The sequence below is a fragment of the Chelonia mydas genome, chromosome 6 (genome assembly GCF_015237465.2).
Source record: "Chelonia mydas isolate rCheMyd1 chromosome 6, rCheMyd1.pri.v2, whole genome shotgun sequence".
Taxonomy (NCBI): domain Eukaryota; kingdom Metazoa; phylum Chordata; order Testudines; family Cheloniidae; genus Chelonia; species Chelonia mydas.
The window spans coordinates 64,660,541-64,677,929 of record NC_051246.2 but is presented as its reverse complement, the minus strand read 5'-3'; the positions used below and the strand labels follow the sequence as shown (position 1 = coordinate 64,677,929).

The window sequence follows — 17,389 nt, the reverse complement described above, 5'->3', positions numbered from 1 at the left end:
TCCAAGTGAAAGAGAATTTACCACATCCCTTAGTCTGTTCATTGTTAAAAATTTTCCATCTTATTTCCCCTTTGAATTTTTTTGACTTCAACTCCAACCACTGGATCTTGTTATGCCTTTGCAGGCTCAATTAGAGTTTTCTAATATCAGATATCTTCTCTCTTTATAGGTACTTCTTGGCCACAGTCAAATCACCTCTTAACTTTCCCTTTGATGAACTCAATAGACTCAGCTCCTTAAGTCTCCCATTCTGAGTGGAATTTTCCAGACCTCAAACCATTTTTGTTACTCTTTTCTAAATCCTCTCCAATTTTTCAATATTTTTGGGCACAGAACTCTAGTAGTATATCTGTATAGAACAGGGTTGGGCAAACTACGACCCAGGGGCCACATCCAGCCCTTCAGACATTTTAATCCAGCCCTCGAGCTCCCATCAGGAAGCGGGGTCCAGGACTTGCTCCACTCCAGCGCTCCAGGCGGGGAGCGGGGTCGGGGGCTTGCCGCACTCCGTATGGCTCCTGGAAGCAGCGGCATGTCCCTGCTCTGGCTCCTGCGCGTAGGGGCAGTCAGGGGGCTCCACATGCTGCTCCCGCCCCAAGCACCACCAATGGTTCCATGGAACCGCAGTCAATGGAAACTACAATGGGAGCTACAGGGGCAGTGCCTACAGACAGGACAGCGCGTAGAGCTGCCTGGCCGTGCCTACGCGTAGCAGCCAGAGCGGGGACATGCTGCTGCTTCTGGGAGCTGCTTGAGGTAAGCACCACCTGGAGCTTGCACCCCTGACCCCCTCCCATGACCCAACCCCCAGTCCTGAACCCCTTGGTCCCACCCCAGAGCCCACACTCCCAGCGGGAGCCCTCACCCCATCCTGCACTCCAACCCCCAATTTCATGAGCATTCATGACGCGCCATACAATTTCCATACCCAGATGTGGCCCTTGGGCCAAAAAGTTTGCCCACCCCAGTATAGAACAATGTTGATACGACTATCACCTTCTTACCCATACTCAGTATTTCTGTTTTTTTCATTCAAGGATCACACTAGCCACAGCATCACACTATGAGTTCCTGTTCAGTTGCTTATCCACCAAGACCCCAAATCCTTTGCAGAACCACTGTTTGACAAAATACACCCCAGACTTGTTGATAAAAATATTCAATAAGGATGGTCTGAAAACCAATCCCTGTGGGACCCCACTAGAAACACCCTCACCACTTGATGATTCCTAGTTAACAGTTACTCATTGAGATTTATCAGCCAGTTTTAATCCATTTAATATGTGCTATTTAGATTTTGTATAGTGCTAATTTTAATCTGAATTTTATGTGACACCAAGTTAAATGCCTTACAAAGTTCATTATATTAGTAGTTACCTTTCACAAGGTTGCAAGTGTGGTTGATAAAATAACAATTTCATGTTCATTTGACAAGACCCGTTTTTCAAGAATACATGCAGATTGGCATTAATTATATTTCCTTCCTTTGCTGATAGAATCCCATATCAGCCACTGCATTATTTTTTCCTTGGATCAAGGTCAGGCTAGCCAGGTCAGCCCATTTAACTTTTGAATACTGGCACAACATTGGCTTTCTTCCAGTCCTCTGGAACTTCCCCAGTTGCCCAATATTTATTAAAAATTCACATTGATTATCTGGAGAGCTTCTTGGCCAATTCTTAAACTGCAGCAAAAGTTACCTGGACCTGCACTGTCTTGACACCCTGTTTTCTCTGCCCCATCTCCCCCCTCCTGCCACAAGAGGGCTACCATCATTAGCATCTTTTCTTTCTGGCTGGAAGGGCACAACAACAGTCTTATTCAGACATGTTCTCTTACAGTAGCCAAAATAATCCAGTCAACAGCAGTGCAGCCCACACCTCCTGTCTCCTTCCCTCCACTCTCATGCCACTTCACATTCCCATTTGCCTAGGATGAGAGAATATGAGATTCTCCAAAATGAGCAGAACATAGCTTTAATGATCACTCTGCTCTATGGCACAAACATTACTTTCTAAAAACCAGTTTCTATGGGCACTGATGTTCCTACCCTTCACCTACACTAATCAATGGCACTTTCAGTTGTAAGGCTCAGATTGAAAGCAGCAATATCTTTGATATTCTCAAAGGTAGGAAAGAATTCCTTATCTTCTTGAGCAGCTCTCAGCATACATACATCATTTGTAGGAGTGCTACTTATATCCTATTGTAATAACCTGAGCAACCTGCTTAAGCACTAAAATGCCTAGCTGAACTCACTGTATTCTGACAAGAAAATTTTCTTTTTATACACTTCTGAAGTGAGAAATTCATTGTCTTATGGATCTCAATTTAGAAATGAACACAGGCATAGCCTGACTTGATCCTTATAATGGAATCCCACTGTTTACATCTTGGATGGCACACCATCTCATTTTATTTGCAACAAACCTATACTACACTATACCCTTGCTAGGTAAAAATAAAAGTGACTGTAGTCAGATTTCATAACAGGATCACCACAAGGATACTTACAGTCTGCATTTTCGGAGCACAAGCTAAGCTGACTTTGCAAAGAAGCTTCCGTACATTCCAATAACTTTGTCCAGTCACTTTCATTAGCTCCAAGAGTGAAAGACACAGAAAGTCCTGAAAGATGATTAAAAGGAACAGAGTTCAATCTGGGGACTGAAGGGGGAAAAGAGATTACATTCATTTAATATATTTATAAAGAATCAGTTCATATTCCAAATTCCCCCATGATACAATTGCACTGAAGACAATGGAATTATACAAGGCATTAATTCTGCCTCACATTTTAAAGGGCTGAGTGGGTGTGGGAGGGCGGAAGAAATTAAGTATTCAATTATTGTCATTTTGGGGTGGGATGAAACAACAATATTGCCTTCCTTACAAGCCTCTGCCTTAACTGAAAAATGATCACAGACCACCTCAAATGATGTCTCATCTTCTGATTATCAGACTTAGGGCCAGATCCTACAATTGGATTCATGTCAGAGGACTGCAGCCTCTGCTCAGAGACCCTGGCTCTGCTTAGGGATCCATTCATACAGACATTTGCAGGATCTAGCCCTGAATCATCCTGTATCAGACAAAGTCACAGAACACCAGATTAACAACTCTGATTTGAGAAGAGAATGCGAAAACATCACTTTTAGTTTCAGTTTAATATGACCATCTTCACTTCCTTTTGTACTGTGTTGCTGTACGTGGTTAAACAGTTGTCTTGCTCCACCCAAGTGGCAGCTGAATTTCACTGGTGACAGAAGTGATCTCTACATTACTTTAGGATCTTTGAGATGAAAGGCTCTATATAAATGTAAAGTATGAATTTATTGGGAAGTTATATTTCTGCACACATTCAAGACTACACCTTTACAAGGCAGCAGGCCATACATGTGTCAAAGTGCCACATAACCCAACGTAAAATAAATCTATTAAGCAAAAGTCTCACCTGACAGGTATTGATCTGATGCCGACTCAACCTGTCACAAAGTTCCTGAGATAACCCTGCTCTTCTTAATTTCTTAGTGGCCATGCTCCCACATCTGGTGAACAGAAAAACAATCACACAGTACAGCAAAACAAATCTAGAAAAGCAGTTTGCAATACCAACACAAAAACACACACTCTCTACTCTAAAGAATGGAAACATATCAGACACTACAAATCTTTGTACTATTGGAGTGTGTAAGTGGTCAGAGAGCAACTCCTGTTAAATAACAATTACCCATAAATAGCCAAATGCAAGGCCATGCACCTAGGAACAAAGAAAGTAGGTCATACATACAGGATTAGGGACTCTATTCTGGGAAGCAGTGACTGAAAGAGTTTGGGGGGGGGGGGGGAGGGGTCATAGAAGATAATCATCTGAACATGAGTTCCCACTGCAATACTGTAACTAAAAGGACTAATGCAATCCTGGGATGTATAAGTAGGGTAATATCAAGTAGAAGTAGAGAGTATCTGGCACTGGTGCAACCACTACTGGAATAGTGTATCCACAATTCAAGGTTGCTGAGAAATTAGAGAGGTCAGAAAAGAGCCACGAGAATGATTAAAGGATTGGAAAACATGCCTCATGAAAGATTTAAGGAGCTTGATCTATTTAGCTTATCTAAGAGAAAGTTAAGGGGTGACTTGATCAGAGCCTGTAAGTACCTAAATGGGGAACAGAAATTTGATGATAGAGGGTTCTTCAATCTTGCAGGCAAAGGTATAACACAATAGCTGAAAGTTGAAACTAGACAAATTCAGGCTAGAAAAAAGGTGCATGTTTTTAACACTGAGGGTAATTACCCATTAGACCATCTTTCCAGGGGTTGTGGTGGATTCTTTATCGCTTGCAATTTTTAAATCCAGATCAGTTGTTTTTCTTAAAGATATGATCTAGTTCAGCCACAGCTATTGGACGCGAAGAAGGAATTCAAGGAAGTTCTATGGCCTGTGTTCTGCACCTCAGACATGAAGATAACAATGGCCCCTTCTGGCCTTTAAATCTATTAATTAGCTGGGATATTACAACTGTACCATTTTTCATATTCTTTAATCTCTCAACCAGGGCATAAAAGATACCAGTATGCCTGGCAATTGAAAAGCAGATGTCACAGATCATCTAAAGCAACTATACACATTTGTCTTCCTAACTACACATATATTCAATCATTTTATTCTTTCACACATAATATCCTGGGGTTCATAACAAGGACTTCAAAGAGACTGGCTCTTCTGAACGTCCCTCAGGTATCCCACTGACCTTGGTGCATGGTGGGTCAAGCCTTGGGGTTATGTTAGTATTGTGTGAATACTCATGCAGTGCAGAAACTATCAATGGAGTTCATTGTTATGTATCTCACTGTAGGGTTTTAGAGCTCAAAACATACATCTTTGTCATTTGGCTGCCATGAAATTTTATTAAAGAGCTAAATTCTCCTGCAACTACAGAGGATACATCTTTACATGTTCCGGTTCCTGCAGAGAAAGCAGTAAGCGTCCTGGAGTTCGAGAAGAGAAGGTTGGTTGTAGAATAGGATTTGCAGGATGTTAAAAGGGCAGCCATGAAAAGAATTAAATTAGTAAATATTTTTCATTTTAATATAACATCCACACACTCAGCACATAGCTCTAGAGTAGCAACGGTCTCTCATGTCTCTCACATACTGCACTTGCAAAACCCATGTGTCTGATCAGATATTCTGTTACTTGTCTTTGTTTCAAGAAGAGAAGAAAACAATTAGTCACAGGAATGGTACCCATAACCCTTGGCATATGACATGGCACCAGACAAAGGGACAAGAGCTGCTTCCGAAGCAGCCTAGAAGAAAAAAGAATGAAACAGATTAGCAGGGAGACAAGGAGGAAGGAAAATACTGATTGGGAGTTCCAGAAAGCCAAGATACTCTGAAAATTCATTGCCATGTTTGCATTGTGACATTAAGGTTTTGTCTACAGGACTCATAATTCATCACGGATACAGCAGAACCTGTAGACAGGATTTAAGTGTTACTTCCACCATGTTATTTAACCCTACTCAGATGATGCTATGGTACAAAAATGACACGTGAGGCTATGGCTACACTACAGAGTTTACGGCAACTCAGCTGTGCTACTGTAGCACTGTTAGGGCAGACGCTCTAAGCCAAACGGAGAGTTCTCCCGTCGACTTCTTTACTCCAGCCGGAGAGCAGCAGTAGCTATGTTGGTGGGAGAAGCACTCCTGCAGACATAGCGCTGTCCACACCGGCGTTTAGGTCATGTAACGTATGTCATTCGGGGGGGTGGCTTATTCACACCCCTGAGTGACATAACGCATACCGAGGTAAACTGTAATGCGTACATAGCCTCAGTTTAATCCCAGTTTCCACCAGCGGCGCTGCACCGATACTGAATTACAGGTCCTAATGCTGCCAGTGCCGACAGGGTTTATGGCGCGGATCCTGCAACTGCATCACCCAGCTGTTCCCTCTCCTTTGTGAATGCCCCCAGAGGGGGGAGAGGCCTCCCACCTACCCCCACTTCTTGCATGGCCCAGAAGGCGGTAATGAGCGAGTCGCTCCACACACACACCCAGCGCCCCCAAGAGAACAGGCGGGGGGGGGCGCCCCTCACTCTGCCCCGACTCCGCTTCCCCCGTGGGATAGTGCGGGGATGCCCCGCACACACACTGCAGGGGTGCAGGGCGCCCCGGGGCAGCCACGCTGCCTTCCCGCGCCGAGCCAGGCTCCCCCTGCCCCGGCCTGCGACTGCTGGCTGCAGCCCACTCCTCCTGCCCTGGGGCCGCCGAGCCCCTCCCCGTGGGCTCCACCATCCAACCGCCACAACGGCCCCGCGCCCTGACCTGGCAACTTTTTCAAAGTCTCCCACTTCCCCGAGTAAGAGGTGGAGCCACCGAGCAACATCCAGGGTAGCGATTGGCCCGTTACCCTAAGCCACCGACCAATCAACTGTAGCGTTATGGTTCAGCCGAGCGCGGGGCGTGCTGGGAGGTGTAGTTCTCTGGGGAGGCGTACGCAGTGAAGTGTGGGTATGAGGTGTGCAGGGGTTTTGCTCCCTGCAGTGTATCTAGAGTGGAAGGTACCCTCCCTGGCTTGTTTTCAAGGGGTGGAAGATAAGAGAATTCCTCTTCCCCCATAATTTCTTGGCTGTGGTTGTGTATATACAAGTACATGATGGTTTGAAGCTGCCCAGAGGCTCGGAATGTTAGGACTCAAGGGACCAGCTAAAGTCAATTTCCTTGTAGAGACTAGTCCAAAGGCAGAGCTCAAGCTACATACACTGGGAAAATGGAGGTACTTTTAAAATGGTGATTACTGTTACTTAGCATTAATATGCCTCTTTAATCTGAGGATCTCAAATTGCTTTACAAAGGTGGGTAAGCATTATTCCCATTTTCTGATGGGGGAGACTGAGATGTACAGAGTTTGAAAGGTTTCAGAGTAGCAGCCGTGTTAGTCTGTATTCGCAAAAAGAATGTGGCACCTTAGAGACTAACCAATTTATTTGAGCATAAGCTTTCGTGAACTACAGCTGACTTCATGGGATGCATTCAGTGGAAAATACAGTGGGGAGATATATGTACATAGAGAACATGAAACAGTGGATGTTACCATACACACTGTAACGAGAGCAATCACTTAAGGTGAGCTATTACCAGCAGGAGAGCTGGGGGAGGGGGGGAGGGGGACCTTTTGTAGTGATAATCAAGGTTTCCAGCAGTTGACAAGAACGTCTGAGGAACAGTGGGGAGTGGAGGGGGGGAATAAACATGGGGAAATACTTTTACTTTGTGTAATGACCCATCCACTCCCAGGCTCTATTCAAGCCTAAGTTAATTGTATCCAGTTTGCAAATTAATTCCAATTCAGCAGTCTCTCATTGGAGTCTGTTTCTGAAGTTTTTTTGTTGAAGGATTGCCACTTTTAGGTCTGTAATCGAGTGACCAAAGAGATTGAAGTGTTCTCCGACTTGTTTTTGAATGTTATAATTCTTGACATCTGATTTGTGTCCATTTATTCTTTTACGTAGAGACTGTCTGGTTTGGCCAATGTACATGGCAGAGGGGCATTGCTGGCACATGATGGCATATATCACATTGGTAGATGTGCAGGTGAACGAGCCTCTGATAGTGTGGCTGATGTGATTAGGCCCTGTGATGGTGTCCCCTGAATAGATATGTGGACAGAGTTGGCAACGGGCTTTGTTGCAAGGATAGGTTCCTGGGTTAGTGGTTCTGTTGTGTGGTGTGTGGTTGCTGGTGAGTATTTGCTTCAGGTTGGGGGGCTGTCTGTAAGCAAGAACTGGCCTGTCTCCCAAGATCTGTGAGAGTGATGGGTCGTCCTTCAGGATAGGTTGTAGATCCTTGATGATGCGTTGGAGAGGTTTTAGTTGGGGGCTGAAGGTGATGGCTAGTGGCGTTCTGTTATTTTCTTTGTTGGGCCTGTCCTGTAGTAGGTGACTTCTGGGTACTCTTCTGGCTCTGTCAATCTGTTTCTTCATTTCAGCAGGTGGGTATTGTAGTTGTAAGAATGCTTGATAGAGATCTTGTAGGTGTTTGTCTCTGTCTGAGGGGTTGGAGCAAATGCGGTTGTATCGTAGAACTTGGCTGTAGACAATGGATCGTGTGGTGTGGTCAGGGTGAAAGCTGGAGGCATGTAGGTAGGAATAGCGGTCAGTAGGTTTCTGGTATACAGTGGTGTTTATGTGACCATCGCTTATTGACACCATAGTGTCCAGGAAGTGGATCTCTTGTGTGGACTGGTCCAGGCTGTGGTTGATGGTGGGATGGAAATTGTTGAAATCATGGTGGAATTCCTCAAGGGCTTCTTTTCCATGGGCCCAGATGATGAAGATGTCATCAGTGTAGCGCAAGTAGAGCAGGGGCATTAGGGGACAAGAGCTGAGGAAGCGTTGTTCTAAGTCAGCCATAAAAATGTTTGAAAGATTGTTTACTGAAGGTGGAGCCACTGGTGCAATTTCAAATTATAAATGCATATAAAATAATCATCATGGTACAAACCAGTTAGCAGGTAGCTGTCTCTACCTGTAGCAAATTCTTGCATGGTAATTTTAAAGAGAGTGTTCCCTTCTTGAGAAGGGGGGGACCCTAATGGCAGAGTAACCTACTCACAAGCATTCAGATTCATTACAACATGAGGGGAAAGAGCTTTACATTAATCCACTTTTGAGAAAATTGTCAGATCAACCTGCAGGGAATTCTGGAAACACCCACAAAGAAATTATTCAAGTAATGGAGGCAAAGCCAAAGGTTGCCTTCAAGGACCAAGGCAGGGTTGGATTCTAACTGATTACACAATATTAAAGTAGAACTGCGAACAGAAAGAGGAATTATGCTTTAGATTACACTAAATACTAACCATTCTAGGGGTCCAGTTCTCTGAAGTTTTAAAAGAAATGAGATTCACTCCACAATCAGGTAAGTTATTTGTCATCATTTGAATCTCATAAAAAAAACAGTGTGGTAACATAATTGATGGAAATCTCCATTAAGTTCCAAATTATTTGGTCAAAATCCTAAATGATTGAGAACGGGATTCAGAACTCAGACATAGGTCACAAATAAAAATAATTTGGTTGGTCTCTAATTAGTCCTCATTTGTCTATTTCACAAAGCCACCGCACAATTTGGTATTACTAGCATCCTCTGTTCAGAAAAAGCAACCTGAAAAACGATCTAGTAGGGAGCTAGAAAATATCCTGTTCAAATCCATGTGGATAATCACATTCTGTTGACTTAAATTCTCCTTGCAGTTCAGTTGCCAAAGTTAGTCTTTACTGTGTCCCTCTGAAAAACATTCATATCGTTGCTGGGGCAGAATGTCTGCCATGCCCTACCCTAGAGTTCGTGCATTCCATGAGTAGGTTAGCATATACAACCCCTGTATGTACAGTCTACAAATCATTTGGGAGCATTCAGTATAAAATATAAAGTTACAGTAATAATGAATAATAAGAGAAGGATTATCTTTTGACTCAAACTCAGGACTTGGAGTCAAGAGATTTCGTTTCTATGGCCAGCCAGCCCTATCACAGACTCCCTCTCCAGCCTAGGACAAATCCATTAGCTGCTCAGTGACACCTGTAAAACAACTACTTTACAGGAAGCTTGTGAGGCTTAATTCATTAATGTTTGCAATGTGATTTGGAATCCTCAGATGGAAGACACCTAAAAAGTGAAGAGTATTATTTGTGTTATCTACAGTATTAATCATTGTCATAATATTTAGTCCGAAAGATTAACCTAGCTGATTGAAAAAATATGTTGACATCATTTGGAATATATATTGAGAGAGATACATGCCATGAACTGTATGTCTATGCGTGTGTAGTGCAATAAAAAAATATAGTGGAATTGAAAAAAAATACAATAGCAAGTTCAATACTTTATAAAACCAGCAAGTCAGTGGTGGATTAGCCACTGTGCCAACAGGGCCTGTGCCCAAGGGCCCTGGCCAATTGGGGGCCTCCTGAAAATGGGCGCCCCTGCTCCACCCACCCTTCTGGTGCTCCTGCCAGAGAGCGGGGTTGGGACACAGGGGCTTGCCCCCCTCCTGCTGGGCAACGGAGTTGGGGCACGGGGCTTGGCCCTGTCCACCCGCCCAGCCCTCCTGCCGGGGAGCAGGGAAAGTGGCCCAACACTGCTCCCCGGCAGGAGCACCAGGTGGATGAGGGAAGCCCCCGCACCCCAACCCTGCTCCATGGCAGCAGTGCCAGGCGGGGGGGGTGGGGCAAGCCCCCATGCCCCAACCCATTTTCCCGGCAGGAGTGCCGGGAGAGAGGGATGATGGGGTGGGGACTGCAGGCGGAAGGGGTGGGGAAGGGCTCCCACTTGTTCTGGCCCAGGGCCCCACAAACCCCTAATCCATATCTGCAGCAAGTCATAAAAACATGGTGAAAGATATGACATAGCAAGAGGCCATGAGTAAGGCTGCGAGTTTGTCACGGATTCCGTGACTTCTGCAGCAGCCGGCGCGGCTGGCTCCGGGGCTGCCCAAGCAGCTTAGGCAGCCCCTGGGCCCATCTCACTGCCCACTGCTGGGGCAGTCTCGGGCCAAAAGTAGGAGGAGTTTGGGTGTGGGAGGGGGCTTAGGGATGGGGGTTGGGGCACAAGAGGGCATGAGGGCACTGGGCGGTGCTTACCTTGGGGGGGACTCCCCAAAAGCGGCAATATGTCCCTCCCTGCCTCAGCTCCTAGCTCCATGCACTGCCTCTGCCTGCAGGCACTGCCCCCACAGCTCCCATTGGCCGCGGATCCCGGCCAATGGGAGCTGTGGAGCTGCCAGCACACGGAGCTAGGAGCTTCGGGGGAGACATGGCGCCACTTCGCTGCTTCCGAGAAGCCGAGTAAGGAGCCTGCCAGCTCCGCCAACTCCCCCCATCACAGCACTAGCTGGGGTCCTGGGTTGCTCCCACCCAAGCACCTGCAGCGCCCCCTAGACCACCCTTCCCCCACAGCACTCACGGAGCCCCCCGGGCTGCCCCTCACAAGCACCCGCACTCCCCCAGCACCCATGACACCCCCCCTAGGTCTCCCCCCCCAGCACCTGCGGCCCCACTCCCAAGATTTAATCAGGGGTATAGCACAAGTCATGGACAGGTCACGGGCTGTGAATTTTTGTTTACTGCCCGTGACCTGTCAATGACTTACTAAAAATACCTGTCACTAAAATGTAGCCTTAGCCATGAGAAAGCCAACAACTATACAATCAAAAAAAGTGAATGGAACAGGGAGTTCACACTAAGAAAGAAAGGAGTTGTCTTAAATGAGAAATACCACAGAGGATTTAAGGAATAGGTAAAAGAGCACGCAATGTGTCAAATACAGAGATACAGCCCTAGATAGTAACTAGCAGAATAAGGAGATGGGAGATGAAATGGAGAAAAAAAAGGAGTACTTGTGGCACCTTAGAGACTAACCAATTTATTTGAGCATTTATTTGCATGCATCCATTGAAGTGAGCTGTAGCTCACGAAAGCTTATGCTCAAATAAATTGGTTAGTCTCTAAGGTGCCACAAGTACTCCTGTTCTTTTTGCGGATACAGACTAACACAGCTGCTACTCTGAAATGGAGAAAGAGTGCCACCTAGTGTAGTAAAAAAGTATGCAGTCAAAAATGGACTTTAAGATGGACTTGAAATGAAAAAGGTTGGACAAGGGAGGGAAAGCTGTTTGCATATTCCAGTGGAGTGGGCAGGGTATAGAGATACCCAGGGCCAGATTAAGGCAATCTGGGATGCGATATCACAGCCCCATTGCCCAGTTGGCATGGCAGTAACAAGGCCCCCCCACTTCTCCCAGAGTGGCAGTAGCACAGGTCTCCTTGTCTTCTCCAAATGCAGAGTTCCCCTCACCTAAGGAGAAGCAGCATTCTCTCTCTTCCTCCAGAAAGGCAGGACAGCTGCAGCAGCAGCAGCAAATCCCCCAGTATTTACCCCAGTATATAGGGGTATCTGCAAGGGGCATGGGCTGGATTTACAGCACTCTTCTCCTCCTGTCCACACCAGTGTAAGGTGGTGTTGCCAGGGTTCTCCCAGAGCAGTGAAGTTTGCAGTTAATACCCCATTAAGATGCATAGGGCAGTTCATCCCTCTCAGAGCTACTTTTCCAGGCCATCTGCAGCTGCAGGCAGATATCACTGTGTTGATTACATTTGGGTCAGATTTTCAAGTTTTTCTTAAGATTCTGACATAATCATATGCCTCCAGCAGTTAGGGCCCTTATTCTGGCCCTATATGGGTGTGCAAAACAAACTAAGTTCACATACACATACAGACACCATGGTCATCAGTAGGCATGGAACCTCAGTCCTTCAACAACAAAAGCACAGGTCCCTAATGCTCAAGCTAAAAGAGAACTCCTTTACCTACAAGCATAGGCGCAGGGATGAGGGTGCAGGGCATGCTGCAGCACTCTCAGCTTTTCGCCAGGGCTCTGCTGCTGGCCGCCAGTGCCCTGGGTCCTGGCCCCCTGGGTCCCCGCCCGCGGGTCCTGCTGCCAGCTCCGGGGGGCATACAGGGGTATGGCTAAGAGGTAGCAATAGTAGGCTGTGTAGTTGCTAGGACCAGTGACTAAAGGGAGACATAATCATACTCACGAGATCAGCTTATAAATTAGCTGGTATGAAATATTTTAGCCCAAATTTCAGCAAAATTATAAGCAACTGAAAACAGGGTCTTATAATGGGAAGTGTTGGGGAACTGTAATAATAGGCAGTGCTGCCAGCTCCACATATAATATGGCATGCACAATAATTTAATCTAGTAGCCAAAAGGAATAATAAATTCTGATATGCCCATGAGTCAAGGAGAGCTGCTATATTCCTATAGGCTAGAGGTGCCTGGCTGTCAAGAGGTGAAAGGTTTGCCATTTTTATTTTATATTCATTCTACAATTGCCAAATCCAGCCTGGTTTTGGCCAGCAGTGTCTCCTTGTGTACCAGATCACGTGTTTGTCTACCTCAGGGCTGGCCAAACTTACTGACCCTCTGAGCCACATATAATCTTCAGAGGTTCAAGAGCCAGGGTGCGCATGCTGGGGCTCAAGGCTTCAGCCTTGCTGGAGTGGGGGAGGGCTCGGGGCTGCAGCCTTGCTGGAGTGGGGGAGGGCTCGGGGCTGCAGCCCCACAGGAGGCTCACCCTGCTGGTCCAAGGCTCAGGGCTTCAGTTCCGCAACAGGATGGTGGGGCTAGGGGCTTCTGCTCTGCGGGGAGAGGGATCTTGAGGCTTCAGCCCCATGGGAAGCACCTGCCAGGGGTCTTGAGGCTTCAGCCCTGCAGGAGGCACTTGCCACGGCTCGAGGCTTCTGCCTAGTGGGAAGGGGGATATCGGAGCTTCAGCCCTGTGGAAGACCTCTGTTGGGACTTGCGGCTTCAGCCTCATTCCTGCTGAAGCCCCAAGCCCCGGCAGGCGCCTCTCATAGGACTAAAGCTCCGATACGCCCTTTCCCACTGGGCAGAAGAGCCAGAGACGATGTGTGTGGGGGCCACATGTCCCCCAGATTTTTGCCACGGTTTGCTGGCCCCACTAGGTCACATGGGGCAGCTGCCAGGCCCCCTCCCTGCAGGGCAGCTGCTGGAGCCAGCAAGCTGGGAGCTGCAGGGAGAGCCACTGCTTTTGCTGCTCCCTCTCCCCATGGAGCTAAAGCAGTGGCTCCTCCCTCCAGCTCCCAGCTGTTAGCTCCCAGTGAAAAGGCAGCAGCAAATGCTTGGGAGCTGCAGGGAGTGGCTGCTGAGAGTAAGGGGCGGGGGGAGGGGAATGTCCAAACCTTTAAATTGTGCCTCCCCACTCTCAGCAGGCACCAGTTGTCCCTGGCAGAAGCCCATAGCCCCACCACCATGCTACAGGGCAGGAGCCCCTTGTTTATGTGGTTATTTGGAGAACTTAAGGATGTGTTATTGAAGCAATGTTACTAGAGTGAGCTTGGCTGTTTTGACAGCTGGGGGGCTCTTTGAACTTTTCTTTCTGTATTAAAGAAGAATGATCCATTTTGTTAAAGAGATCCAAGCAAACGGATCAAGAGGCATGCCCCTGTTTACTTCCCAGATATCCCTATTTACAGCTTTCAAACACTGACATGTAACTGCGCATCTTCCTTCTTCCCTACACACTACTACATAGTTGATGTTACCTCTCCAAAAGGTATTTATTAAACAAAAAAAGGAGTAAGAAGTGTTAAACATCCACATATTTCTAACGGTCAACAAAGCTTTCAAATGCCCTTTCAACCAAGCCTAGGAGTGACTCACTAACCTTTTCCAGGGGTTTCACACATTTGAATAGGGGCCCAGTCTGGGAGTCAGGAGACCTAGGTTCTAATACAGGGGTGGGCCACATCGGGCCCGTCAGACCATTTAATCTGGCCCTCAGCTCCCGCTGGGGAGCAGGGTCGGGAGTTTGCCGCACTCCAGCCAGGGAGCAAGGTCGGGGCCAGGGGCTTGCCCCACACCACGCGGCTCCCAGGAAGCAGCCGGCATGACCCCCCTCTGGCTCCTACGTAGTACGCGGAGGCATAGCCAGGCAGCTCTGCGCGCTGCCCCATCCGCAGGTGCCGCCCCCGCAGCTCCCGTTGGCCGCAGTTCCCTCAGAGCCAGAGCGGGGACATGCTTCTGGGAGCTACTTGCGGTAAGCACCGCCTGGAGCCTGCACTCCTGAGCGCCCCCCGTTCCCCAATACCCTGCCACAGCCCTGATCCCCCTCCTGCCCTCTGAACCCCTCAATCCCAGCCCAGAGCCCCCTCTTGTACCCCAAGCCCCTCATCCCCAGCCCCACCCCAGACCTGCACCTGCAGGCAGAGCCTTCAGCCCGCCCAGTACCCCAACAGCCTGCCTCATCCCTGATCCCCCTCCAAATCCCAAACACCTCGTCCCTGGCCACCCCAGAGCCCACACCCCTCCCCCGTACCCCTGCCCCAGCCTGATCCCCCTCCCACCCTCCGAATGCCTCGGTCCCAGCCTGGAGCCCCTCCTGCACCCAAACCCCCCAGCCCTACCCCGGAGCCCTCACCCCCCCCCACACCACACCCCGGAGCCCCCTCCTGCACCCTGAACTCCTAATTTCTGGACCAAACCCAAAGCCAGCACCCCCAGCCAGAGCCCTCACCCCCTCCCGCACCCCTACCCCCAATTTCATGAGCATTCATGGCCCGCCATACAATTTCCATACCCTGATGGGGCCCTCAGGCAAAAAGTTTGCCTATTCCTGTTCTAATGATTTAGTAGGTGTTGGTCCTGCTCTGAGCAGGGGGTTGGACTAGATGACCTCCTGAGGTCTCTTCCAACCCTAATATTCTATGATAATATCAGCTATGCCTGCTCTATGACCTTGGCCAAGTAACTTAATCTCTCCATGCCTATGTTTCCCTTCCCACCTTTTTTCCTGTCTATTGGAATGTGAACTCTTCAAGGCAGGGACTCTCTCTCACTATGTATATATACAGTGCCTGGCACAAGAGGGTCCTGATCTTGGCTGGGGCCTCTTGGTGCTATTATTGGAATTAGGGTGACCAGATGTCCCTATTTTATAGGGACAATCCCAATATTTGGGGCTTTTTCTTATATAGGTGCCTATTACGCCCCACCCCCATCTCAATTTTTCACACTTGCTGTCCGGTCACCCTAATTAGAATACAAATAATAAAATGGTGATAATAAAGCTGAGAGTTACTTGCATGAACATCGAGTCTCACTGCACTCATTCAAGGAGCTTCCACTAAACTGAGGCTCCAGAGGAAGATTGTCACAAAGAAACAAAGTACAACAGCAACAACAAATGAGATTTTGAAGGAGCAAAGTGTTCTAATATCAAGCAGATCAATTACCACCAAGAATTTAATAGTAATTAGCATGCCTAAGGGCAAACCAGTGGGGAATTAACCTGATGTGAATGGTGGAGGGTAGAATACTTATCAGCTTTTGTCAGTGTAAATCCCTCATCATTTGGATGACTTTGCTGGGCTCCTGCTAGGTAAAGGACAGGATCCATTCAGCAAATTCCTGAACAGGAATCAGCACAACAGTTTCTCTTGGTAACCCAAGGCAGCCTGCCACATGTATCTTCAGCAAACAGTTTTACACAGTAGCAAAAAGTTTCAGATTATTCAGCCAGTTGCAAAACAAAGGTAAATCTCAGAGTCCCTATTCATTAGCTCTCTCAAGATTATCTTCTACTTATTCATTATTTCTTTAGAGTTATACAGTGTGGGAGGAGAACACTTAAGCACATGCTCAGAAGACGCACAGTCCCTACCCCAGAGCTTACTAAGTGCCCAGTTCTGCAGCTCTGACTCCTGCTGCCTAGCACTTGTTCATGAGAGTACTCCCATTGCCTTTGCACGAGCCAGTGCTATTCAATTTATTCATGTCAATGCAGAAACAGACCTGGTGTAGGCAGAACAAAACCAGTTCAGTCACAAAATGCACAGGATGGATCATTCTCCCGTTTATTCTTGCTGTCTAGAAATGGTCTAGTTCTTTGGAGATGTCTATTTGACTGATACCTAGCACATTCTTATGGAGGAGAAAATACATTCTCCTGTCCTGGGAAATCATTACAGGCCAGATCAAGCTTTTCCTGGGATAAAACCCACCAGAGGTTACCTATGAGAATGAAAAATTCCACAAAGGAATCCACTTTGTTCCATGAGGGAAGAGTAGTATTCTCCCTACAGCTATCCTTCCTGAATGAGATGCAGATCTATTCCCAGTCCTGCACATCTCCACAGGAGGCCAGTAATGTGCAAGGAGGCTCTATACCTGCACCCCAGCTACAAGACCCTGGATTCTGCCTAGCAGTAGAGCTCCAGCAGAGCCATGTCACCAGGACTACAGCTCTTAGGCTCTTAGGCCCTGTGGTAGTACAAAAAATAAGTAATAGGGATGCCTCTCAAAGTGGGACCTAAAGAAACAGATTTTTCCGGATGGGGCAGTTCCCAAAATCCCTGCTTTCCACCCCAACGTGCAGAGGACTGGAAGTATGGGTTGTGCACTCTTTAGTGCATCACTATTAAGTTGCATCTTGCATCTCCTCCCAAAAATAAGTTTTGCATTTCTCATTCGTTATCTACTTTCTTAAAAAAGAACTTTTGTATCTCCTGCCCCTTTGCTAAAGCAAACCAGAACAGCTGCTGCTGCTAGACAAGAAAATGCACGTTGTACACACAGGGTGACCGACCAACTCACATGTTACAGCTTTGAAGGACTACTGATTAGAGGGAGAGTTGTGTTTACTCTTTGGCCAAAGCATAACAGGCTAAATAAGAGGCCTCAAGGATTATTCCACATTTAGCCTTTACTCTTCTAAGCAGATTGCCCTCCAAAAGCTTCTTCCTACTTCCTTTAGGTTTTTTTGATTAAAGGGACAGCAGCAGACCTTAT

The 17,389-nt window shown here is 47.2% G+C and overlaps 1 protein-coding gene across 8 annotated transcripts in view; it reads right to left on the bottom strand.

Moving 5' to 3' along the window:
* Positions 1-17,389, bottom strand: part of RAD51B (RAD51 paralog B) — a 631,962-nt gene that overhangs the window by 593,696 nt on the left and 20,877 nt on the right. For 6 of the 8 annotated variants that reach the window (XR_005225482.2, XM_007054254.4, XM_037900286.2 and 3 more), the window contains exons 1-3: positions 6,338-6,412; positions 3,455-3,548; positions 2,515-2,628 (exon numbers count right to left, since the gene is read on the bottom strand). Coding sequence is in view for 7 of the 8 variants with exons in the window: in XM_007054254.4 (XP_007054316.2) it covers positions 2,515-2,628; positions 3,455-3,538 (198 nt within the window). In the remaining variant the exon portion in view is untranslated. Of the gene's footprint in view, positions 1-2,514; positions 2,629-3,454; positions 3,549-6,009; positions 6,299-6,337; positions 6,413-17,389 lie in introns of those variants that run through there. The other 2 variants (XM_043548112.1, XM_043548111.1) reach the window with 2 other exon arrangements.